Raw genomic sequence first — 18,704 nt, 5'->3', positions numbered from 1 at the left:
TGCTAAAAAAAAGAAAACAAGAGTGAAGGGAAGATAGAATATAAGAAACTGCTTCATACCAAATCAGAACATTTTGCCAATCTAGCCCAGTGCTGTCTACACTGACTGGCAGCATTTGTCCAAGGTTTCAGGCAGGAACCCCTTCCAACCGTACCTGGAGGTGCCACTAAGGAATGAACCTGGGATCTTTTGAATGCAAAGCAGTGAGGTAGGGCCCTTCCTCTGAAGTTGCCCTTGTACTGACAGCAGCTTCAAGGGACTTGGCTTTAATGTAGGATTTTCCTCTTGCTGGTCTTCTTCTCCGATTTATTAGCTAACAAATACTGGCAGGTATGGGCACTCCTTGAGCAAAGAAGCAAGTTGTGCACCACCTCTTTCAAAATGATTTCCCCTAAAAGCTACCGTGCCAGATATGACTCTTCCAGAGCAAATTAACAGGAGGGCAAGGCCCACCTTAGCAGCAGAACATTTGCTCTGCATGTACAGCAGGGGAGGGGAACCTGTGGCTCTCCAGGTGTTCCTGGACCAGAAGACAAATCACAGCTCCCATGCTGGTTGGGGCTGATGGGAATCCAGCAACATCCAGAGAGCCAGATTCCCCACCTCCAATATAGGACACCCCAGTCTTTGGTTCTTGCATCTCCTCCCCCTGCAACCAAAAAAGGCCCCTTGAATAGTGGGCTTTGAAGACCCCGCCCCCAAATTTGAATCCCTGGACAGCTTCTGCTAGTCAAGAGTTGACTAGATTCGACTAGACAGATCAGTGCTAGTTTCATGCATTTCTGAGGACCCTCCTCTACTGCCAGCCTTACCTTTCAGAAAGATCACTTCTGGGTGGAAGGCCATGGCAGGTTTCTCACAAGGCAAGTTGATCGGGGGGGGGGGGGCTGGTCTGTTTCCTTCAAGCCCTGCTTGCCGCCTTCCTGGAAGCATTTAATGGGCCACAGTTAGAATAACTAAGCTGAACTAGATAGGCCTGATCCAACAGGGGCTCTTCTTATGTCCACCTCAAGCAGTAGATGTTGCAATCCCATAAGGGGCAGCTGAGTAAGAGGTGAACAGAATTGATTCCTGGGGGTCAATCCACCAAGAAGCCCTCCTGTACATCCCCACCAACAGCTCCAACATGCTTTCACAAGTCCCTTCAAGTGGAGTTTTGATGGAGACCTTTCTGGCTGATTAAACAGTAGCATCTGTTTGCATGTGTGGAAAGATTTGGATTTTCCAATCAACTTCTTGGGCCAGCCCTGCATGGACGAGAGGAAACAGATTTTCCAATGAAGGCCACATTTGGCCTTGCAACATAGCATCTATAAGCAGAAGTCCATCATATAGCTCCCTCCAGACCATAGCTGTCAATGTCTCCCTTTTTTAAAGAGAAATTCCCTTATTTCAAATAGGATTCCTCGCAAGAAAAGGGAAAAGTTGACAGCTATGCTCCAGACAGCCAACTCCCATTAGCCCTAGCCAGCATGGCCAATGGTCAGGGGTGCTGGGAGCTGTAGCCCAGCCACACCTGGGGAGCCACAGGTTCCCCATCCTTGATATAGTTTATGTACAAACAACAGAACGCCAGCCTTGCATTACACAAGCCAGTTAAACCACAGTATGGTGAATACGCTTGCCCAGATTTGCATTAGAACCCAAGTATTCAAGAGTAAATTATTTTTTGGGGGGGAGGCTCTGTTCTGGGGGCACACAGGAGAATTCATTTCATTGGACATCCCACTGAGTGAGATTTAGTCATAAGGAAATAATGGGACTCAAATCTTTAAAAAGGGATACAGTTTGAAACAGGGTTTGCTGTTTTTAGCTTAAAGCACACACATACTATATCTCCTTGAAGTCTGCAGTTCTGCAGTCACTTGGGTGCCACTCCACTCTGACACCATCAATAAAATACACCAAATTTTTAAATGTCTTCCTAGTACTTCTTTTCCCCTGGCCAAACTTTGCCTCCTTATAACCACATACCCAATGCTTTGCCACTCTCACCCACCCACCCCTGGCAGGCAACACACTTTGCAGGTCTTATTTCATCTTCAAAATGCCACCTGATACAGATGGCTCTGCATGCACAACTGCTTACAAGTAGCCCCCCCCCTTGGAAAAGGGTGGCACTTACGTCTGAGTAGATCTGCACAGGACTGCACTACAAGGCTGCAACCCAATGCACCCCTAGCTGAGAGCAAGCCCCACTGAAATCAGGGGGGGCTTGCTTCCAGAGAAGGAATGCACAGAAAGGTTGTGCTGTCAAAAACACAGAACGTTTATTAAATAGGGTTTTTTTTTACCACCAGCAAACCACCCCATTTCTTAAAGTTGTTACAACCACTGTTTTTTTGTTTAAAAGCACCCAGTTAGTCGGTTTAAGAAATTGTTTTTTCTGCTTTTAACTAAAGGGCAAGCTGGACATCCCAGAGCTCTCTTACATCATATCTGAATATCTCCAAGCCAAGGTGTTGGCACCTTTCCCCTGTATTGTGTTCAGGATTAACAGTGGTTCACACTATGGAAGTGCAATTCAGCATCAACCCAACAAGAAGCACCATCAAGCAGTGATGAGTGATAACAGAAGTCCTATCAGGCACACTCTGCCTTACCCACCACTAATGAAAGAATTGGTTACCACCACCACCCAATTTCAAATCAAAGTTAACCATCTGTAATGTTCCAAGTCTCCCTGCGGGCCCAAGGGAACCAACCCACCCTAATCCTCCTTTAACCCTCTCCTGCAAGCTATTTGGCTACTGTTACATTCATCGCGGTGTTCCAACAGCTGGCAACACAAGCAGCCACCTCCAACGTGGGGGCTTTCCCTTTCTGCAGATCAGAGAGTCGGCGCTCCCACGACGCTCAACCTTGCCATCAGAAGGTCTCAGCACTGCTTGCTGTGAAGCTGGGACATTCCTTGCGTCACACCTGCAGGTTTGCACATTGCTGGCTTGTCGGGGGAATGGGTGAAGCTGGGGTCCGGGGGCAGGTCAGCCCCCTTCTCGCCCAAAGGAAGGACCCAAGCAAGTTTTTTACCTGCGCTGTCCCCACCAGGCCTGTGCGAGGCAGACACCTCCTGGGGCACAGCAGGAGTCTGCAAAGGCAAATTGGATGGCCTGGCCATTGGTCTGGTTGCCATCAGCGCTGGATCGCTGGCCCCATCTGCGCGAGGTTTCCCACCAGGCTCCTTGGTGGATTCCTGCACCAGGGGCATGCAAGGTGCTTCCATACCTGGCTGTTCCGATGCACCCCACGTGCTCTGGAAGGCTGGGGTGCTCAGATCACAGTCCCACGGTTTCACGCCTTGCGAGGGAAAATCCTCCCTGCATGATACATTCTGCTGCAGCTCTGCCCAAGGAAAGACAGCAGCATCACTTCCTTCCTTTCCTTCTGGAGAGCCCAGAGCATTTTCACGGTCTGCATCTAGACCAGGAGACACAGGATCCTTCCTGCAGCCACTCCATCGAGACCAGAGGTCAAAAGGCTTGAAGCCACCCTTGGAGAGTTGCAAGCTAGCCAGCTCGAACTCCAAGCTCTCAGTGTCAAGGGACCTGCTCCTCCTGCAGCTGGAGAGAGGCTCCGGCATGGGAGGACTCATCTCCTGAAGCCTCATGCGCCGGGGAAGGCTGGTGACACCCCAGTTGCAGCTTTGGAAAGAGCTCTGGAAGCACCCAGGAAACATTCTCTCGTCACATTCGGCGAAGGATTCTTTTGCAGTGTAGCTATCGTCAAAGGCCTCAAAGGATGCAGCGATGTCCTCATCAGTGTTCATCCCCAGGTGCTGCTCGCACTCCCCTTCGCCTTCTTGCTCCACGTCGACAATGTCGAATGTGACCATCGTTGGGAGGGCAGGGAGGTTCTGGGTGAACGCAGAGCCTGAATCAGAGCTCCCAAGGCTTTCAGAGAGGCTGGAGAATAGAGTCCCGCTGCTGGTGAACTCCACCAATGCCTGGGAGAAATTAACGGCCTGTTCTGGTTCATTTTCCATGTTGGGGGGCTCCCCAAAGTCAGCTTCGGTTCTGCTTGGCTGCTCATTGAGTGGACAGCTGTGCGTTTTGAAGAAAGGGAATGCCACAGAATTCTCCAGGCCACTTAAAGCACCCGGTTCAAGCCCTGGATGCTCTCTATCTGAATCCAACACTGAGCCATTTTCCACGTGCTGAAAAAGGCCCCCACTGTGCACTTTAGGGCCCCCACTGCCATTGTAGTGCTTCTCTGGGCACAGCATCTCCTTGAAATCTTTCCACTCTTGCTTCTCAGTTAGAATTCCAGCATCCAGGCCACTGTTCAAAGCAGGGGGGGGCATTTGATCGCCGCCAAGGCCACTCGGACTCTTGTCGGTTAAGCTGGTCACTTTCGTGTTACATTCCGTATGTAGCTTTTCTCTGGGGTGGTGCTGGTCTTTGCTGAGGATATCCAGGTCTTTCAAGGTTGGCTCCCTCTGCATCTCCCAAAAGAGCAGCTGCTTCTGAATGGCAGCCAGCCTCTCCTCCTCCGTTTCCATCACTTCCCTCTTCTGGCCCATTATCTGCACCAAGTCCTTCTCGTCAGGGAGAGCAAAGTCCAAGAACTGGCTCATGGAAAAGATCTCTGGTGGGGACACTTTGCTACCAAACCAAGATTCATCAGCACGAGTGGGGCTCATGAGGGCATCATCAGGTTCATAGAACTCATACAGCGCATCGCCACTGTAGCTGTCCCTCGGGAGGCGGTCCTTCTTGATTTCTTCAAGCCCATCGCCAGTTTCATCATCAGGACCTGGAGTGGTAGAGTCATAGTACCCCTCATCGCTGTTGGGAGCAGATTCTTGCTGGTCACTGTGTGGTGTTAAGAGGTCCACGTCACCCCTTGTGCCTTCAGGATAGAGGTGGACCTCTGGCTTGCCACCGTTCACTCCCTGATGCTCACATTTCGCCATGAGTTCTGGAAGGCGTGTTTCGTATCCAGCATCTGCTTTGATGGCACCTTCCCACATCTGCTGCAGATACTCCTCTATGTCATCTGGCATGGCCATCTCCTCCCCTCCACCCTGGTAAGTAACTAGGCAGGAGCTCCTCTTGGCCACATCCCTGCCGCGCTCTGCAGTGGTGGCACTCTCAGCAATGCTGTCGATATCTGGTTCAGCAATGATGTCTCCGCAGCCGGTAAAGGAGTCGAAGCTTTTGAGGGAAGTGACATCTCCAAACATCAAGCTGAGCTGGTCCCCAGATGGGACACAGGGAGGGCTACTGTCTAGGTCCTCAGACTGGAGAGCATCAGGAAGCTCTCCGCACACAGAGTTAGCACAGAGGGTGTCATCTGCTTCCAGCTCTGCATCTCGAGAGCTTTCATTGCCCGTCCCTCCTCTGGCTGCATCCCCTACAGAGCTGCTTTCGTTGGCCACCGGTTGGACCTCCTCTCTTGACTCATCGAGACCAGCCGCTACTCCAGGTGAAGAAGAAGCGTCATCACGAAAATGCTCCCCATGTTCTGGGGGAAGTGCAGTGCTTTTTAGGCTCCCCTGCTTCAAGACTTGCTGGGTTTCGGCACCCCTCTTCTGCTTACTTGCACTGGGCAGTCCTTCAGCCACAGCATCCCTTGAAGTCCACTCCTGCAACTCAGTCCTCTCGGGCTCAGTGCTTTTGCTCTTCCTGTGGCGCCGGATGCTGTTGAAGAGGCCCCTGAGCCCCTTCTTAGAGCGTGGAAGGAACAAGGACTTCTCCCCACAGGGCTTCTTCTCAAAGCCCTCAGAGCTTCCAGACAGGGATGCCGACGGCCGGACAAAACCAACCCTGAGGCTGGCGTCTGCTCCTAGGAGAGCACTCTGAGAACTCGGCAGCTGTGCAGGAGGGAAGTCCGTTCCACCACCCGAGTTGGCCTCTTCGTACCCCACGTCGCTGATGCCATCGTGTGTCTTGCTCTTGCTCAGGCCCTTTTTTGCAGCTCCCTTTCCCTGGCCTTTGTTTTTCCCACCAAAGAAACTGGGCAGGGTGCAGATGCTTCGCTTCCCACCAAAGAGCTTGAAGGCAGTCTTCCTGAGCTTCCCAGCAGGAGGCGGCTGGCGGCTGGGCTCCACTGTGGCAAAGGAGGCATCGCTGTGCTCAGAGAGCTGGTCAGCTGCCCCATTCTCTTCCTGCAGCCGCTGATGGTGATGGCCTTCCTCTACCAGTGGAGATTTGGCTCCAGGTTTGTTTCCAGTGCAGGCAGCTTCTGTGGTGGCCATTCTGGCATGCGGGTTTAGCTGGAAGGGCAGTCTCTTGCGGCCGCATCTTCCTCAACATGCTCTGGGTGAAGCATCCTGGCTGATCTGAAAGAAAAAGGAAAGAAGGGGGAGGGGGGACAACAGGAAATGCATCAGGAGAGGATACTGGTGCTGAGCATTATTTCATCCAAGTGCATCGTAACCAAGCAAAGCCAGGGCCACAACAGCTGCCCTGTTTGGGGCTCCCATACCTCTAAATGTGGGAGGGACGTAACAAATGGGAGGAAAGCAGCACCTGTTACATTTCTCCCAGCTGTTCAAAAAAAGCAGAAGAGCCTACATTAGGTAAATAGCTGGCAGCCTTAGGTAGGAGCGGCCGCCGAGACCATATAACACCGGTCTTGAAAGACCTACATTGGCTCCCAGTACGTTTCCGAGCACAATTCAAAGTGTTGGTACTGACCTTTAAAGCCCTAAACGGCTTCGGTCCAGTATACCTGAAGGAGTGTCTCCACCCCCATCGTTCTACCCGGACACTGAGGTCCAGCACCGAGGGCCTTCTGGCGGTTCCCTCACTGCGAGAAGCCAAGTTACAGGGAACCAGGCAGAGGGCCTTCTCGGTAGTGGCGCCCTCCCTGTGGAACGCCCTCCCACCAGATGCCAAAGAGAACAACAACTACCAGACTTTTAGAAGACATCTGAAGGCAGCCCTGTTTAGGGAAGCTTTTAATGTTTGATGTATTACAGTATTTTAATATTTTTTTGGAAGCCGCCCAGAGTGGCTGGGGAAGCCCAGCCAGATGGGCGGGGTATAAATAATAAATTATTATTATTATTATTATTATTATTATTATTATTATTATTATTGGAGAAATTGACAAATACACAAATGGACATTACATTTAATGTAACCCAATGTAAGCCTTATTGCACATGTGTCCACTCAACCACTTCCATGGGTGGAATTGGCACTGCAACAGGTGCCACATAATACCTGTTCTATATTTGTAAGAACTTGGTCATTTAGTGTGGCAGCACCTGCTCTCTGGAACTCCTTGCCTATTGACAGCTGCTAAAAACATTCTAACCAGATGATTAGAAAGCTGAAGTAATTTTAATATGTTGTAGTATTTGTGTGTGTGTGTATTAAAGTAGGGTTGTAGTTTTTTCTTCATTTTATTCTCTTATCTTTTTATAATCTGCTTTGAGGTTTCCCGGTGTATCCAACTGTATGAAATAAATTAAATAAATTTTCAGACAAGAGGCCTAAGAAATCCTGGAATTGGCTGTTCCACCAATTTATTGGTCATATTCTCTCTCTACTCTCCTGTGGCCCCACAACGGACTGATGAGAGAGCTACAGGCCTCGGGGTGGCACATTTAAGAACAAAATAGAGCTCTAACATCAGGTCATCGATCAAGTCAGAGCTTTTCCTCATTCTTTTTCAGACAGTCAACATTGGTAGCAATTTTTATTCCAAGACTAGTACAGGCCAAAGCAACTGCAGGGGACTCTGCAATGTTATTAATGTCAGACTTCTATCTTTCATTAGTAGTGAGCACCCAACAACTCTCTTAAAAGGGAAAGGGAAACTGCACTGAGCACAGAAACACACAATTTAGTCTTTTAATTAATTAATTACATTGAATTTATATCCCACCTTACCTCCAAAGACCTGAAGGTGACGTACATCGTTCTCCCCTTCCAAACTTTATCCTCACAACAGCATTGAGAAGTAAGTTAGACTGATACTGAGCAGTGAGTTTCATGCAGTGTTAGAAATTAACTAGGCATCAAGCGCATTTGCACCTGGCTTCAACAGCTTCCGACCAAGTGAAAATGCCTGTGCTCAAATGCAGCATTTCCATCATAGTAGTCACATCAGATCAGAGACAGCTGCTTCAAAATTTTCATTTATAACCCCTATGGCTTGAAAACTTTCTACATCAGCACTGTTCTGTTTAAGATTATCTTGAGACAGTTTCTGGGATTAAATTCCAAAGCCTTGTTAGATAACTACAACCAGAGATCTGTCAATAGATGCCAGACTATCTTCCCTGTGCCTCTACTTTAAAGCACTCAGAAGGGGGTGTAAAAAAGGTTGTTCTCCAGGTATAATACCTGTGCTAACATTCATGTGAGGGACGCGGGTGGCACTGTGGGTTAAACCACAGAGCCTAGGGCTTGCCGATCTGAAGGTCGGCGGTTCAAATCCCTGCCACGGGGTGAGCTCCCATTGCTCGGTCCTTGCTCCTGCCAACCTAGCAGTTTGAAAGCACGTCAAAGTGCAAGTAGATAAATAGGTACCGCTCCGGCGGGAAGGTAAACGGCGTTTCCGTGCGCTGCTCTGGTTCGCCAGAAGCGGCTTAGTCATGCTGGCCACATGACCCGGAAGCTGTACGCCGGTTCCCTCAGCCAGGAAAGCGAGATGAGCGCCACAACCACAGAGTCGGTCATGACTGGACCTAATGGTCAGGAGTCCTTTTACCCTTTACCTTTTAACATTCATGTGATTCCCAGGTGGCCACCTATGCAGGCACTGGCCAGACCCAGATGTACTTCATTTCAGGAAGGGGGTTCACGTGCCTTCAGTCCATGCCCTGGCAGTGCTAGGCCATTTACACAACCCAGACTGAAGGCCTACAGCTGCAGGGATCTTGCACCAGCCGCTATCACCCAGCCTGGCCTACTCCGCAGGGCTATTGTGAAGATAGAGAAGAGTTGAGGGAGAACACATTGCATGCTGTGTTGAGCTCCTTGGAGGGCAGGCAGGATATAAATTAATAAATATGGGTAAATAAATAACTTCCCAGCCAAGGCACTCATGCTGCATATGCAAGCCCCTCCCCACAAAATAAGAGTTTTATTTCACCAAAGGCCACACGACTTCAAAACACCATCTCACCTTTGCATTGCATCACAAGCCAACATTTAATATCATGTCAAATCACTTTCACTCTCTCGCATAGCTCTCCAGCTACAATGGAATAGCCTTTCATTTGAATTGTCGCAGCCATCGCTATCGGCCGCACAAATTCTAAATTGATGAGCTCATGTTGGTCAAATGTTGGTGCTTTGCTTTACACAACTCATCTTCACAGAAAACAATTTCACAAGAGCTTAATGAATCTCCTGCATTCTGCAGGGGCTGGACAGCCATCTACTGGGGAGACTCTACCCCAGGTGTGGGGAACCCGTGGCCCTTCGGATGCTTCTCACCTACATCTCACGTCACCCCTGGTAATTAGCTGTGTTTGCCGGGGCTGATGGGAGTTCTAGTTTAGCAACACCTGGAGGGTCAAAGGTTCCTCACACTTATGCCAAGCAAGGAGTTATGCTTGATGGTCTATCTGGCCACCTTTAACACTCTAACCTTGTAAGATTATTCTTTCTCCTACCCACTACACCACCAAATTTGAAAGGTGGGAGGCTGCAGCACCTGTCAATTACCTGATGTCAAATGAGGTGGCAATGAGTGTTAGAACCTTAAAAGCACTGTGCAGGATTCTCTGCAAGCCTCCTGCAAACAGCTCTGTGCAGCACTTTGAAGTGCCAGAAATCATCTGGTTGCTAGGAACTTCAAAGCTCAGCACGCAGTTCTTGGGAGGTCCCAGAGGATGGTCAGGACTTAAGAAGAATCGAACATGAGTCTCCTAAAGTGCCAACTATCAGCTGGTGCTTCTGGCCCAGTGCAGCCACCTTTTTAACCTGTCCACCCCTGGCATCATATAAGACATCAGGTGACTGGCAGGTGAGTGTAGCATGGCCAAAACAGTCTGGTGAGCCAAATGAGCAGGCTTTATTAGTCTGATGGGCTGGAGGTTGCTCAGTCCTGCTATAAACTGTGTTCATGCATTCGCAGGACATACAATGTTGTAAAACGAGTAGGGAGGCAAGCAGATGCAAGCCTCCAACCCCCCAACCCCAATTAGGATATTTAAAAAATGGGGTCAAATGATGGTCAACATTAGCTCTTCTGTATGTATTCATTTAATGTAACTATCACAAAGAAAAGCTGACAGCGATTAACATAGATGACATTAACTACTTTTACAAAACTGTCCAGATGATTCCTTTCGACACTAGATTTGCCTGACCTTGCCTACAGTCCTGTGCACTTAATTATGCACAGGATCTGGCTGGGAATTCTAAAATCTGGAAATAAATTAACCCAGCACAAATATAAAAACGTGTGCAAGAGATGTTCAAAAGAAGTGTCTCTTGACTTTTACTTGAAACCCAGGCTTCATTTTTTTTCTTTTCTTTAAAGGAAAAAACAAACCCTAGCTATTGGTATACCTAACTGTAGATAGATCTCTGTGTGCCTTGAAGAAGATTCAGCTAGGTTTTCTGACTCTCATTGCTTTATAATGCCCCTAAGGCCGATCCTGACCCTGCTGCTCACGTCATCCATGACCACCAGTCATGCTGGCTGGGGCTGATGGGAATTGTAGTCCAACAACATCTTGGAGAAGCTGGATTGATCAATAATAAATCTGTCAGTTTTTTTAAAGGCGTGCCACAAGACTGTCACTTTTCTCTTGTGATGGACACAATCCACAGATAACAGGGGAGAGCCAGTGTGGTGTAGCAGTTAAGAGAGTGGGAATATTATTACTTGGGAGACCAGGAATCAAATCCTAACTCAGCTATAAAGCTCAGGGGGTGAGCGTGGGCCAGTCACTGCCTGTCACCCTAACCTACCTCACAGGGTTGTTGTGGGGTTTAAATAAGGAAGGGGCGAAACCGCGTACATCGCATTAGCTCCTTGGAGAAAAGGGTGGGAAATAAATACAATAAATAAATAAACAATGTCAGTCTCTATGACACTTAAATACAACGCAAGGAAGCCAAGTCCCGCCGTAAATCGGCAGGACTTGAAGGACCAGCCACAGAAACACAGTACCTGCTTTATATTGAGCCATACCATCAATCTATCTATTTCAGTATTGTCAACACTGACTGGCAGCGGCTCTCCAGGGTTTGAGGCTGGATTCTCTCCCAGCCCTACCTAGAGATGCTGGGGATTGAACCAGGGACTTTCTGCATGCAAAACAGATGCTCCACCACTGAGTTCATTGTCCTATCAAATCTGGATTTATGTAGGCCTAGAGAGAGAGAAATGTTTCCCCCAGAAATTTCATATATTTGCGACTGAGTGATGGAATTTACATTCAATAAGAAGCTGCAGCCAGTGTTAAGGCGTGCAATTTTACAACACTTGTGCATTTCCAAAGTGAAGTTTGACACATCCACACATAGCATTTTAGGTGTACAATCAGGGAACTATGTTGGGGGGAAGAAAGTCTCTTTATTTACTAAAAAAAAAAAAAAGCCCATCTTTCCAGGCACACCAGTTTCACAAGGCTGTTTACAAGACTCTAAAACACATGGAAATAAAATATACACCCAAGGATAGTAGCAGCTAATGTTTTTTTCATGCACAACACAATTCAGCGAAAAACAGACTACTGTTTTCAGGGTTTGGAATTTTTAAACACCAGCAGTCATGAGGTCATGTTTATCTCTGCGAGGAGGGAGTTCCGAAGTTGTGGGGCCACCACTGAAAAAGCCCTGTCCCTATTACCCACCAGCCTAACACCTCTTGAGGATTAAGATATTAAAGGCAAGAGTCCACCAAGCCAGGGAGTTTCATGGTGAAAAGGCCACACTATTCATATGCCTTTTTCCCCAGACAGAGAGGGCAATAAGACTGAAAAGTGGATGGAGCATAATCACATAGGAAAGTGTCATGCACCCAGCCAAACCTTTGGCCCTCCAGGTGTGGTGGTTGAACTACATCTCCCATCTTCCACTGCCACTGCCCATGTTTGCTGGTGCTGATGGGAGTCGTACTTCAAGAACATCTGGAGGGCCAAAGGAAGATGATGGTACAGGGACTCTGTGATCTAGCCCAATATAGTCTGCTCTGATGGGCAACAGCTCTCTAGCGGAAGAGTTTCCCATCACCCACATTTTCTAAGGCTCAAACCTGGTTCTTCTGCACTTAAAGGCTGTGCACCACCACAAAGCTACCACCCCATTTTCTGAAAAAGAGCACAGGAAGATGATAGATTCTGATTTCACCGATCCTGATGCTTTCCAACTCGAAATGCTTTCTGGTTCTGAAAAGCTGCAGAAGTGTGCTTCTTAGCACGCTACCTGGTCCTTTAAAAATAAAATAAAAGAGGGAGGTACCAGGGTCTAATCCTAGGGCTTCCTGCAGGCAAACTATCACCAGGTTTGCCTCTAAGCTATCCTGGCCTCTTAAAAATAATAGGATGCTTAAGGAGCGCGGCGCGTCTGCGGTGGGGAAGGGGTGATCTCAGCAGGGGAGGCCAGCCACCACCAGCCACCGCAAGCTCCGGCAACTCAGCAACAAAGCTACCCAGCGCCCGGCCTACCCAAGGGTGGGGGGAAAGGGAGGGAGACTGCCGGCGGAGGTAAAGGAAGAGGCTAGAGAACCGGAGGAAGCCTCACATACATTCTGCGATGGGGTGATAGGTGATCGGCTCCGCTCCACAAATCCCACCCGCGCCTGTCCTTTCTTTCTTTCTCCTCCAAAAGAGATGGCAACAGCAGAAAGAAAGGGCGGCGGGGGGTGCGGGGAGAAGCAAGCGAAAAAGGCCTCCCGACTTCCTGCAGGAGTCGACACAAAAGAAAAAGACGCGTGCACACAACCAGTCTCAACACACACACACACGTACACGCGCGCGAAAGACAGAAGGGAGAGAATGTGTCGGTAAACTGCAAACGCGTAAATATCGCAGGCTGTTTGCGCGAGCAAGCCGCGGGCGACTGCGCTGCGGCCGGCCGGGCGCCTCTCCTCCTGGCACTTCCAAGCAGGCCAGTATAGCTTGCAGGAGAAGGGCAGGCAGGCACCCTCCCTTCTCGCTCGCCTTGCAGTCCCCACTCACCCGCCTCTGCGTGCGCTCCCGGAGCGCAAGGACCCGCCGCACAGCGCGCGTCTGGAGGAAAGTTGGCAATACATTCATGGCTCTCGCCTCGCCAAACCCAGCACGCAGCAGGGGCAGAGACGGGAAGGTGGGGGCCGGAGGCTCCCGGCTGCTACTACTACCGAGAGGCAGGGCCGGCTGGAAAGGTGATAGACGGCCACGCAGAACCAATGAGGAGCGTTCGAGGCGGAGTCGGGCGGGGTTTTCTGTCTCCCGCCTGTGGTTTTCCAGCCTTCCTCCAACATTCTTTGAAATGCAAAGTGCTGCAGTTCGTAGATTAAAAGTTGTTATCACGAGTACATCTGCAATGCTAGGGTATGCATCTTTACTGAGAAGCAAGCCCCCAGTTGAGATCAGTGGGCGTTGCTGCTCCACGCTCCCCACCTGCGCTCCAATCCTATTGCATTAGACTTCAATCCTATTCACGGCTGGGTTGCGTGGGAGCAAATCCCATCGAACTCAAGGGGGGGGGCATAGATTGCACTGCGATCCTATACCTCTCTGGAAGCATGTGAATTTGGAATTTGGTTTTGAAGAAGCCCAATGCGCGCCGGGGGCGGGCAGCATTCGTGTATGTATATATGCATGCATGCATGCATGTATGTATGTATGTATGTATGTATGTATTTACCTACCTTTCTTTCCTCCAAGAAGCTCAAAGTGGCACACATGGTTCTCCCCACTTTTCATCCTCAGGTTAGGCTGAGAAAAGTGACCAGCCCAAGGACAACCAGTGAACGACTGAGTGGGGATTTGAACCCTGATCTTCCAAGTCTAAGTATTTGTAAAATGAAGGATGCACGTATCTGTAAATGCACTTATTTTTAATAAATATATCAAAAGACAGATTTTACCCTGCACAAGAGGAGGTACAAAGTTTGGGACTAACTCAAGAGCCAAGCACAGGGCTGGCAAAGCCCCTTTTGCTACAGTTACCCAGTGTCCATTCCACATTTGTAAGAAATCAACATTTTAGCATGCCAGCACCTATGCTCTCAAACTCCCTGCCAATGGACATCAAGCATGCACATTCACTGTACTCTTTTTGGCACCTGCTGAAAACATTTTTTTTTTAGGTGAATCTGTTCAGGCACGTGGAATGTTGATATACGCTTTATCTGCTTTTGTAATTTCTTGTTGATTTTATCCTTTGAAGTTTTAAAGAATTGCTTCCACTCTTTATACTGATAATTTTATTGTTCTATTCGCTTTGTAAACTTTTTTGAGGGTGGGTTGTTGTTGTTGTTTACAATCAAGTGGTGTATAAACCTTAAGGTAAAGGTAAAGGGACCACTGACCATTAGGTCCAGTCGCAGACGACTCTGGGGTTGCGGCGCTCATCTCGCTTTATTGGCCGAGGGAGCCGGTGTACAGCTTCCGGGACATGTGGCTAGCATGACGAAGCTGCTTCTGGCGTACCAGAGCAGCGCACGGAAACGCCATTTACCTTCCCGCCGGAGAGGTACCTATTTATCTACTTGCACTTTGATGTGCTTTTGAACTGCTAGGTTGGCAGAAGCAGGGACCGAGCAATGGGAGCTCACCCCGTCATGGGGATTTGAACCGCCAACCTTCTGATCGGCAAGTCCTAGGCTCAGTGGTTTAACCCACAGCGCCACCTAAAAATACATAATTAAATCAGAAGGCTGCCAGGACACTTGGGAAGTACTGTGCAATGAGCTTTGACTGGTCGGTGGGACAAACCACCAGTCAACCATCTGACATCATGACATCAAGTAAATGACAGAGGGTGTCCCAATCACTTGTCAATGTTGGCTCATGGAAGGTGGGGACAAATAAGGACCTGGCTTGGTTAGCCATAAAATTGTTCCCCATCTCTGGACTAAACCATTCACCAGCCGAACATCCAGCTTGCTGGTTTGACAAGTTGCAAAGTTGGGTTCATGGTGCAAATAACTCATCATAAAATGACTATTGCAGTCTTACTAGCCAAAGGCTTCTTTGCCGATATACTGTAAAGAAGGAAACACCCTTCTTTGGTCTGGCCCTCTTAGCCAAACAAAGGTCTGCTGTGGGCACTTTGCTGCCGCTTGCTTTATGTTGCAAACTCACAGGCAAACTGCAGCTGGACGATTCCATAGGAAAAGGTCAGTTGCCACTGGCTCTTTGAGCAGAAGTTCCCCCTCCAGATAGTAAATCTTTAGGCTTGCCATGGCAACCAGCCTCAAGTCGGTTTTCATTTGCATCAACTCTCATCCCTCGTAAAGCCCATCCAATTTCCACTGGAGTAATCAAAAGTGCAGAGCGGGAGAAGAGGAGTGTGGGAAAGATCTTTACAGGCTTTGAGTAGACAGATGACTTGCTGAGTGGACAGATGGTGCCTGTGGGCTGTTGCTGCAGCTTATAAACCAGGCGGAGAATCAAAAGTAATAGCACAAGCCAACGACCTGTGCATGACAGACCTGTGGAAAGCACTGAAACCATTCAGCTTAAGCCAAAAGAAGGACAGTTTCATGGGTTGTGTTCTGGACCACCTCCTTTAACTTGGAAAGATGGCAGCTGAGCATGTGTAGAGAGAACATTTAAGAAAGGCTTATCTGAGCCCAAACATCCACCAAAAAAGGAGCTTGTTTGCTGCCTCTCTGCCTGGCTCATTGCTCTGTCCTTGCCTTGGCCTGTGATGCACCAGAGCCATTCAATTGCTTTTGCTGTAGGGATGAAGCATATTGACCTATCCTCAGAGGGGGTTGCATGTTTCCTTCTTATGAGTCATTGCTATGGACTTATCTCCTTCCAATCAACCTCTGCTGAGGACAAGCAATCCTGCAGCATCTCCATATAGCATTTGAGTGGAACATTCAATCACTACCAATGAAGAGCAGCAGCATGAATCAATTACCTACTAGGCTCAGAGGAGTGGCATCCCCCCCCCCTCGGCAGAGTCTCTTGCTGGATTCTAAGGAGGAGGCACACTCCAAAACACAGAGAAGCATAATACTGCCAATATTGGAGGCAATAGCCTAGACATTAATAGCCATTTACATTGTGATCCACCTTGAGGTGTTTTGACAAAGGATGGGATATAAATTGTTTAAATATGTCAACATGCAAATAAATTAATTCCTATATCCTCCATTAATTTGTATAATCCATTTTTAAGGCCATCATTTCATATTGTGGTAGAAAATTCAAACGTGTAACTTTGTGTTGTATGAATAAGTACTTTCTTTTGTCTGTCCTGAATCTTGGAACATTTGCAGCTTCAATGGATGACTCTGGGTTCTAATATAATGAGTGGAAGACAAACTTCTCTTACCCACTTTCTCTGTATCATGCTTAATTTAATATGCCTCTATCATCTCCATCTTCTACTCGCCTTTTTTTCTTTCTGAAGTGAAAGGCAGACGGAAGCAGTTTTTATTCCAAAATACTCTAAAAGTACATCTTTGTGCTGCAAATGTAAGGAATGTGCTTCACTGTACTACTAAGATACACAATTTGTATCTTAGTAGTACAGAATTTTTGCAGAACTCTGCAAAATGGGTTGCAGAATGGGAGAATCAAGCAGCTTGACCAGAACCCAGTTAAGTCAGGATCTTGGGTTTCAGGAAACAAGAGAAGAGGGGGAAACAGACATTTCGGCTTTGTAAAGGAAATATAGGATCCTTTTATAGATTCTGCTGTTATATAAACATTCAAATTTTGCATGTAAATTTGTTTGGGGATTATGGCATGAACTTGTTAAACCTGACCCACCCTGGGATCAAATTGCAAGGTGGTAGATTCATTGAAAAATAGCATGTCAGCTGTATATAGTTGGCAAAAGACTTTAGTACTTGAACTGGTGGACTGGAAGGCTTGTAGCCAGAAGGTATATTGGAGAACCAGAACAAAGGATGAAGAGATCAAGGCATGTTCTCAAGAGACAAAGGAAGAAATCCTGCTAAAGGGCACCATTCTAACATCTTAAGAACTGCCTGGCTGTCATATGTTGATAGGGAATGTTTTAGGCTGGAGGGAAAGTAGATTTGCTTTTAACTCTTTGTTTATATGCTCTTTTGCTCCAAATGGAAGGAAAGCTATGCATATTTACAGCTATTCCTATGTTAAACCTATTCCCTAACAATGACCTTAAAACCACTAATCTTTTGTTCTTGTTTTCACATAACTTGCATGTTGTTGTTGTTTAGCCATTTAGTCGTGTCCGACTCTTCGTGACCCCATGGACCAGAGCACGCCAGGCACTTCTGTCTTCCACTGCCTCCCGCAGTTTGGTCAAACTCATGTTCGTAGCTTCGAGAACACTGTCCAACCATCTCATCCTCTGTTGTCCCCTTCTCCTTGTGCCCTCAATCTTTCCCAACATCAGGGTCTTTTCCAGGGAGTCTTCTCTTCTCATGAGGTGGCCAAAGTACTGGAGCCTCAGCTTCAGGATCTGTTCTTCCAGTGAGCACTCAGGGCTGATTTCCTTAAGAATGGATAGGTTTGATCTTCTTGCAGTCCATGGGACTCTCAAGAGTCTCCTCCAGCACCATAATTCAAAAGCATCAATTCTTTGGCGATCAGCTTTCTTTATGGTCCAGCTCTCACTTCCATACACCACTACTGGGAAAAATAACTTGAATGGTCTCCTTTAATAGGCTGCCCCATGTCTAGTGCCACATGCTAAGATACCTGGAAGTGTTCTTGGGGGAGACACAGGGAATTTTAGGCCGATTGGTGAAAGCCAACGACTATTTCACTTGGTAGCAGAAAAGGTGTAAAAGAAAGGGATCTACTCCAACCAGGCTGCATCTCCCTCTCCTCATCACAGCACAGAACCCAAGAAAACTGGAGTGTTGTGGCAGGCTTCAATGAAAGCGAGCATCTTCTTTCACACAATCTCCCCCACTTTGTTTTCCATCCAGTCTCACTATTCTTTGACATTTTGGTTGGTCAACAGTTTTAAGCTTTAGCCATGCACACTAACGTAACCTACCTCTTCCTCTGCTTAGCTTCTTTGGTAGTTTCCTCCTGGGGGGGGTTATGATTTTTTAAATTTGATGTGCAGAGGACTGGCAAATGGCACCCAAAATGATCTCAGCATCCCTGTGGTGAAGTAAGGGGAAGCACTTCATCCTTTCTCCTGCCTGCTGCAGCACAGCACAGATCCTTACTGAGGCTCTAGGCTTGTCATTCTATCAGACTCAATGCAGTCATCACAAGGGATGGCTGAACCTCAACATTCATTTAAGGAAAAAGTTCTCCCAAAGGTTTTTTGAGCCTCTTGGAACCAAAATGCAGTCAAATTACAGGATCTTCTATAAGGCTGAGATTTTTGAATCCGAAAAGACAAGGTTAAAAAGAGAGCACAACACTTTCCTTTGTTGCCAGTTAAGTATGGAGGAGGAATTAGATTCTGCTTGTATTTAATGAGAAATGGCCTGATCTGCACTTTCAGAAACAAAATGATCAAGGGCATATAAACTCTCTTATGAAGAAAGGTTGCAGCGTTTGGACTTTTCTCTATACTAAAAAGGTGAGTAACAGGTGACATGCTAGTTCCGGGATCAGCAACCTTTTCCAGCCGTGGGCCGGTCCACCGTCTCTCAGACCATGTGGTGGGCCAGAC

At 47.8% G+C, this 18,704-nt stretch overlaps 1 protein-coding gene across 2 annotated transcripts; it reads right to left on the bottom strand.

Annotated features, from left to right (window-relative positions):
• Positions 1 to 875: 875 nt before the first annotated feature.
• On the bottom strand, positions 876 to 13,252 carry AMER1 (APC membrane recruitment protein 1). Of its 2 annotated transcripts, XR_014543682.1 has the most exons (3): positions 13,094 to 13,252; positions 2,126 to 6,280; positions 876 to 923 (listed from the first exon to the last, which is right to left on the bottom strand). XR_014543682.1 is itself a non-coding variant. In XM_083595836.1 (2 exons), exon 2 carries the CDS (start codon positions 6,194 to 6,196, stop codon positions 2,879 to 2,881), a length of 3,318 nt encoding a protein of 1,105 aa, XP_083451962.1. In that variant the 5' UTR covers positions 6,197 to 6,280; positions 13,094 to 13,252; the 3' UTR covers positions 876 to 2,878. The 2 variants fall into 2 exon arrangements, 1 of the variants encoding a protein (XP_083451962.1); XM_083595836.1 differs by having other exon boundaries at positions 876 to 6,280.
• Between the last annotated feature and the right edge of the window lie 5,452 nt (positions 13,253 to 18,704).

This window comes from Podarcis filfolensis, assembly GCF_964270895.1.
Source record: "Podarcis filfolensis genome assembly, chromosome: Z".
NCBI lineage: Eukaryota > Metazoa > Chordata > Lepidosauria > Squamata > Lacertidae > Podarcis > Podarcis filfolensis.
The sequence above is the reverse complement of the archived record's forward strand: the minus strand, read 5'-3'. Positions and strand labels throughout refer to the sequence as shown.